Source organism: Mytilus californianus, unplaced genomic scaffold, assembly GCF_021869535.1.
Source record: "Mytilus californianus isolate M0D057914Y unplaced genomic scaffold, xbMytCali1.0.p SCAF_8, whole genome shotgun sequence".
NCBI lineage: Eukaryota > Metazoa > Mollusca > Bivalvia > Mytilida > Mytilidae > Mytilus > Mytilus californianus.
In genome coordinates, this window is record NW_026262734.1 from 6885121 (window position 1) to 6893509 (window position 8389).

The following is an 8389-nucleotide window of genomic DNA, read 5'->3' on the forward strand; positions in this document are numbered from 1 at the left end:
AATACAGAACATTTTGTAGAAAGTGAAGAAATACGTTAATTTCTGTTTTATTTTGTAGCTGCTTCACAATGGTCGATTGAAAACAGAACATTTTGTAGAAAGTGAGGAAATGCGTTAATTTAAGTTTTATTTTGTAGCTCCTTCACAATGGCCGATTGAATACAGAACCTGTGGGGGTCGTCGTCAATCACCAGTCCATATCGAGATGAAGGATGTAGTCCTCAATGAACAGTTAGGAGCTTTTGATTTGAATGATATAAATGTTATTAACAATATACGATTGACATTGAAAAATAATGGACATACAGGTCGGTACTACGGCAAATAAGTCAAACAAATGAACAAAAATATTATAGACGATGATTTTGTATAAATATAACAACTATTAGAGTCAAAGCAAACAGTATGTACTAAAAACAAAGTATTAAATAAAACTGGAAATCAACGTCGAATTTAGAAAACCTGCATTACTCCTTCCCACTTTATTTCATGATGTAAGTTAGATTATTTTTTAATTTGATGTAACTATAATTTTTTTCTTTCAAATTGATTTTTCCATATTCAACCAATTTATTATGATTTAAAGACATATTGTGCATTATAATTTACCTTAAGAAATAAATTGCAAACACTTGATAGAATGGCTAAACCTTTACATGTTATGTAAACATGAAAACTTGGGAACTAACCTTATTCCATGCATGCATGGACGAAGGCAACTAATGTTAACTTAGTCCATGCTTGTATGGACTAAGTCTGTTTGAATCATTGAATAATTTCAAATGTCTATGCAAAGTTAGGTTAGCTCATGCATGCATGGACTAAGTCTGGTGTGTTAGTCCATGCAAGCATGACTAAGTTAACGTTAGTTGCCTTCGTCCATGCATGCATGGAATAAGCTTAGTTCCCAAGTTTTCATGTTTACATAACATGTAAAGGTTTAGCCATTCTATCAAGTGTTTGCAATTTATTTCTTAAGGTAAATTATAATGCACAATATGTCTTTAAATCATAATAAATAGGTTGAATATGGAAAAATCAACTAAAAAGAAAAACAATGATAGTTACATCAAATTAAAAAAATAATCTAACTAACATCATGAAATTAAGCAGTTAGAAGTAATGCAGGTTTTCTAAACTTGATGTTGATTTCCAGTTTTATTTAATACCTTGTTTAAAAGAAATTTAATCATTTTTGAAAGTTATACAAGAAAAGTGACAAAGGTATTCCAGCTTTGGTATTTTGGCATGCCAGCTCTGATGGATAGGCTTGTGAATTCGTGATAACTTAGAGATATATTGAATATTATTTTCGCATGTAGTTTGGAATTAAAAAAAAATACTGCTATAGCAATTAACCCCGTCATATTGCTAATATGAAGTAAACCTATGGTGATAAGTTGCATTCAAAGTGGAATTTCAATTTCATTTTGTAATGCTTTGTTCTAATTTTTTTGTCAGTTTGTTTAAAAAAAAACCAACTTTATTCTCCTTTCCATCGCATAAAACTTCTTTTACTATGAATATGGTGTTCCAATCGGAATTCCAATGGGGACTAACTGTGCACCACGTGTTACGGACCTGTTTCTGTATTGTGATGAGTTACAATTTTTGACTTAAATCAGCAAAGACCCATCAAAACAACATCTGATTCAAAAATTTAATATCACTTTTAGATATTTTGATGATATTTTGGCTCTCAATAATGACGACTTCAGTATGTACACTAAAGAGATTTATCCTGCTGAATTGACTTTAAATAAAGCTAATACTAACAACGAACACTGCCTTTTCCTGGATCTTGATATCTATATCTTTAACGGGAAGCTTAATACAAAATTTACGATAAAAGAGATGATTTTTCATTTCCTATTGTTAATTATCAATTTTAGATGGTGACTTCCCTTGTCACTATCTTATACGTTCAGGTATTTTACATCCAATCTTTTATGGTAATATTCTATAAAAGCACAAAAATGTCTTCATTCACCTCAAAAGGTAACCAAACCTTTAAACAGACTTATTCAGAAGGGATATAGTTACGATACCACTATGATACTGTTGTCAGGTCATTAAAGATGGCATATTTAGGTAATGATATTGATTCACTCATAGGGACTTTACTTCGGAAATAAACACATTTATTCTAAAACCAGTTGTTGGCATGATACGGGTTATATTCTTCTCACATATTTATAATGATATGATACTAAACCCCTAACGAGAGGGATTGTGCTTGATTTTCATATGATGCAGACATAATCTTTCAATCTGTTTAATTGAAGTCTGGAGCTGGCATGTCAGTAACTGCTAGTAGTCATGTTAATTTATGTATCATTGTCATTTTGCTTAGTTTTTTCTGTAACCTATTCTGACATTGGACTCGGACTTCTTTTAAGCTGAGTTTTACTGTGCGTATTGCCGTGTGTTTGTTTATTTTATAATGACTAGAAGAATAGGGGAGGGTAGAGATCTCACAAAACATGTTTAACCTCGCTACATTTTTGCGCCTATCCCAAGTCGGGAACCTTTGGCCTTTGTAAGTCTTGTATGTTTTTTTAAATTTTAGTTCATTTACATGTTTTGTAGTTCAGTGTGACGTCCAGTTTTACTGAACAAGTACACATTTTTGTTAAGGGGCCAGCTGAAACCCACCTCCGGGTTCGGGATTTTCTCGCTGTGTTGAAGACCCATTGGTGACCTTGTGCTGTTTTTTCTCTTTGGTCGGGTTGTTGTCTCTTTGACACATTCCCCATTTTCATTCTCAATTTTATAGTGTGTTGGTTTTGTTATTTCAACATAAAACACTAGAAATACTTTTTTGGGGGTTCTTTAACAATAATTAGTTACTTTTTAATTTTTTCATTTAGTTGAAGTGGACGTTGAAGGTCGGAACAACCTATTGGTAACTGGTGGAGGACTCCCTGGACCCTTTATGGTTAAACAATTCCACTTCCATTGGGGCTCAGCTGATAACAGAGGGTCAGAACATGATATCAGCGGGAGGTACTTTCCTATGGAGGTAAATTAATGTATAAATATGCATATTATAAGTTTATGCAAAATAGAATGACATAAATCATCTGTTGATTTGACAGAGTAAGATATTTAAAAAAACTATAAAGAAAAAGAAATCCACGGAATAATAGTGCCAATAAAAAAATTTCCCGCTTAACCTTATTTTTTCTCGTTTCAAATTTATAATATATAGTTTAAGAAAGAAAGTCGAAAATAAACTGACAACGCCATGGCCAAAAAAGAAAAGACAAACAGACAAACAATAGTACAAAAAACACAACATAGAAAACTAAGACTGAGCAACACGAACCCCACCAAAAATTGTGGTTGATATCAGGTTGTCCGGAAGGGTAAGCAGATGTTGCTCCACATGTGGCACCCGTCGTGTTGCTTATGTTACTACAAACCCGGTAATAAGTCTAATTCAGTAGGTCACATTCGAGAAAAGGGGACGAGATTGTAGTTACGATAATAGGAACATATCCATGCCATAAAATGCCATTTTAAAATTTATATTAAATAGTTGATATTTTTTAATAGTTTTGAGAAAAGGTACCAGCGTTAAATGTATGAAAAATAAAGGAGAATCATTGGCTACCATATTTTCAATTCATTATATCTGAAAAAAGAATGACGCAGACCTTTCATTTTTTTCTGCTTTTATGTTCCGTTATTATAAATATACTATTTATCTATTTTAACAGTCTTTTTTACTTGCAATTTGGAAGAGAGTAACGAACATCTTTAAATACATTGAAACCTTTTAACATTGGATTATCACACGATCTATTTACTATACTACTTCTTCTTCTAATAATATTAATAATAATAACAAATAGAAAACAGCTAATTAACATGTTTTCAAGGTAAACTTATTTTTTTCCAGATGCATGTTGTTACATATTCAGCACGATTTAAAATGTTTGAGGAAGCTAAAAATTCAACAGATGGTTTGGCTGTACTGGCTTTTCTATTCGATGTGAGTAATCTCGGTTGAGATGCTATATTTTGTTAATTAGAAAAAGAATTAGGTATAACTGTAATGATCTACACATTATCACCTTATTTCAAAACCTAAAATTTTCAAATTGAACAGGGAATTATCAAGGAGAAAAAAAATCTATAGATATTGTAGATAATGACTATCAAAAGTGTAGAGTTCTTTGTGTTGTCAATTTCTGGCTATTCTCGAGAGCAGTACAGTGAAGATTATCATGTCATTATATGTTTTATGTTATATAGATACAATGGATAAACCATGATTCTTGAAAAAGAAACAATGAGCCCGGAGGGCGAATGGTTTGTTTTCTATGAATCAACGCTTATCCATTGCATCTATAACTTAAACTATTGTGTTAATGTTTTTTTTTTCAAAATTATAGACTATTCTTAATTTGAAGGTATTGAAAGTGAGTTTAAATAACCATATTATCGTGTCCAACGACGCATTAATAAATCTAAGATCACAATTAAATGGTTAAAAAAATACAAATATAACACACCACTTCTGCCTTTAAAGATCTTCATATTATCAGGCATCTGAATAGTATCTGTTTTTACAAAATAAGATATATTCGAACTTATTTCTAATAATATTTATAATGGAAATGGGAAATGTGTCAAAGAGGCAACAACCCGACCAAAGAGCATATATAATAAGTATGTTACCGAAATTTCTAACAAGAAGCCTAATTCTAGGCACATCACGATTTTCTCGCATAGGAATTTGCGAATAAACATTTGTAAAATTATGCAGTAAAACAGATGGAATCATACTATAATTATAAAACAAAAATGGACAAATAGAATGTAATCATTTTCGTTTCAAATATGTGAAATAGCCAATAATAATCCAATAATAAACAGTAAAACTTGCTATTATTACAAACAATATTCATAATAACATACAAAACAAGAAAAAAAAACACAAAAAAGGAAAACTAGAGAATAGGGACAACAAAGAGAATACAGGGATTCGAACCTAAACCGACTAGTCCATACATTTAACTCATTGATCTTAACCATGTTAACCTCGCGGCTACCAACTTATAATATACGTTTGTCTATTATGTATATATAAAGGTATAAGCCCTGTGTGTCCGTTGTACCGATGTATATCATATGTTCATTTATATATATAAAAAAGACATTAAAATCGTAAGCCATTGCTAGCCGAGTGGTTTCGTCGATATCAGTAGCACATAACATATTTCAAGGACGGGTTCAATTCCCAGTGAAGGCATATAGAAATTACAAAAATTAAAGGTAAGTTTTTAAGTTAATTCCATTATTGAACAGAAATCAGTAAATTTAGCCAATTCAAACTTAATGAAATTAGACATATAAAGGAAACAATTGAATATAATTTGGTGAGTCCATTTCAGCGACAGATTTAGGAAGCGTTGATTCTAGATCTAGAATCAACGGTAAATGAATAGGCTGACGTCACGACAATGATTTAACAATTGATGCTTATCAGTAATAACTTTATGGACGAAAATTTTGGGATGATCTTTAAATTATGTGTGATATACATCAATGTGTCATCAACCCCTAAACAAAAATAGGTAGAGAAATTCATTCAAAGCAAAGAAACGGTCCTCACAAATAGATTATGTGATAATCAAATCCAGACATGATTCAAAACGTAAAATAACAAAAATATCGAACTCCGAGGCAAACTCAAAACGGAAAGTCTCTAATCAAATGGCAATATTAAAAGCTCAAACACATCAAACGAATGGCAAACAACTGCCATATTCCTGACTTGATACAGGTATTTTCTTATGTAGAAAATGGTGGATTAAACCTGGTCTTATAGCTAGCTAAACCTCTCACTTGTATGACAGTCGCATACAGTTCCATTATATTGACAACGATGTGTGAACAATAAATGTGATGAGAGGTTCGAAAACCATTCGCTATTAACACCAGTCCTTTAAAGGACTCAGTACTCTACAATAAGACAAACACAAAAGATTTCCGGACTCTGGTCAAGCGCAATCTGTTCTAATTTGGCCCTTTCGGTTTTAGGCTCTGAAACTATTTATTTATGTGGCTTTCTAAAGTGAATATTATTCCTGTAATACATGTAGTGCTTATGGAAGTCGGTATCATAGTGTTTTAAACATGTTAAGGGGTTATCATTTTAAAGAAGACTATTCAATTAGCCCCTTTCTGCTCGATTTTATAACTTGGTCAGTATGCATAATTGATTTCCCATAGGCGTTAATGGTAACATTTTCTTCTGTAGCTCTGCCCATATCGTAAACTTGAATATGTATGATGGATCGTTTTGAAGCTGAGACATTCTCGGGGTACGAAGTGAGATTCATTTCCCGTAAACACCGAAGATCCTTTCGTGATGCGGCTTCTCGTGGTAAAAAATCCATTTTTTACAAACAATAATTTCTTTGAACATTTAATACTTTGCATACATTTAATAACGCCATAGTTTTTACACATTTATTCTATGGTCCTCTTACTTTCCCAAAAAACAACACAAATGGTTAAGCTCAGTTACTTGTTGAAAATAGAAACATGTCCAATATCACTACACAAGAGATTTTTTTGTTTACACACAACTTTTGTGTTCCTCTATGTGAGGCGCATTAGGAATATTGACTCAACTAAAGATACCTTTCGAAGAACATACACTTAAATTTAAGTAGAAAATGCCTTGAACGTCACAATACTGATAAATAGGAGGCGAAAGATACCAATGGGACATTCAAACTCATAAGTCAATAAAAGACGACGGAAACACAAGGAAATAATGGTTCATATTTTGTGTAAATATTAAATACTTACGTTTGTAGATTGGCGATCATAACCCTGTGTTTGATGAAATGATTGGTCATATGAACGACGTTCGCCACAGAGGTAAAATAAGATTTAGATTTGTTTTTATTCTACCTTTAAATCAAAAGAATATTCTGGGGTATTAAATCCCTGAACACACGAAACCGAACATTTAACGGATGGTTTTAACTAACCTTTTTCATAATCGTTCAAATTCATAGGTTACAAATTCAGACTTTTAATGTAATAATATATTAACTAATCGAAGAATTCAAATAGAGAAAAATATCCAACGAGTGACCGAACAACACATTAATTCACGAATGCGCGCGGCGCATAAGTTTATTACCAGTGTTGCTCGGTCACGAGTTGAATATTTTTCGATATTTGAATTCTTTGATTAGTTATTCTTTTTATTATATTGCCAATGTGATTTTTAGTGGAACTAAAGTAGAAAATGTAAGGAACTATATCTTTTTCTACGCATTCACAGTTGCTTTGATGCGACATCATCGACAAAGTCTTGACAACAACTATTGTTGTATGACGTCAGATGAGTGAAATAACCGAGTTTATTTCCCATGTGAAATTATTGGTTTTTATTTCACTGGGAAAGCACGGTTATTCATTTGCAAGCATTGTAATAAAAGTGCTTAATCGTACTTCGCCGTACTATGAATAACTTCATTCCTCCACATAATGTATTGTTTAACTCTACGTAAAAGATCAGGAAAAAACGTACTTTATGTCTGTTGCAAATTATGGACAATAGAGTCTGGTTTAACTTGCACTTTTCTTTTTCATATATTTTTGTAGATGACCACGTAGAAATTCAGACATTTTCTTTGAGCTCGTTGTTTCCTCGTTCTACTGAAGTATTCTATAGATATTATGGTGGACTGACGACTCCTCCGTGTTACGAAAGCGTTGTATGGACAATTTTTCAAGAGCATATACGAATTTCCCAAGTACAGGTGATCTTTTATTACATAATATGTTTCCTCTTCTACAATGAAACACATTAATATTGTTTGTACTCTCAATGCAATAACAAAAACCATACGAACCAGTCCGGGGAAAAGGATAAACATAAAACAACTCCTGCAAAAACAGCGAAAGTCTAAACGCGTGAATAAAGTAAACACATTTACTTAAAGGTTAAAACAACTATCAACTGGAGACGTAATGATGTAGATATTAGTACCTATAGATAAATGTACGTCCTTTAACAATGAGCCATACCTATACCCCATAGCAAACTATAAAAAGTAATACAACTCAGACGAGAAAACAAAAGGTCTGATGTACAAACATAACCACGACATACAATATAGTTTAACCTACCACTCCTAATAGTCGCTAAATAGTTTATATAGACCTTGATGTCTTGTTAAATGTACTTTGTTTCTCTACCTGTCCAGAATTTTGTGTACGTTAAATAGTGTTCTTTTTTTAAATAGATAAACGAATTTAGGCGTCTCGGCGACCGTTATTTTCGTCGCTTCCGAACATTATCAGACAACTTTAGACCAACGCAGCCTATAAGTGGACGATATGTGTATACCAATCA

At 32.3% G+C, this 8389-nt stretch overlaps 1 protein-coding gene across 1 annotated transcript; it reads left to right on the forward strand.

The window, feature by feature from the left end:
* The first annotated feature begins 205 nt into the window (after positions 1–205).
* On the forward strand, positions 206–7844 carry LOC127711859 (carbonic anhydrase 14-like). The gene is made up of 5 exons (XM_052218024.1): positions 206–308; positions 2871–3006; positions 3559–3570; positions 7260–7360; positions 7636–7844. The coding sequence occupies exons 1-5, from the start codon at positions 206–208 to the stop codon at positions 7842–7844; spliced, it is 561 nt and encodes a 186-aa protein (XP_052073984.1).
* The last annotated feature ends 545 nt before the right edge of the window (positions 7845–8389 follow it).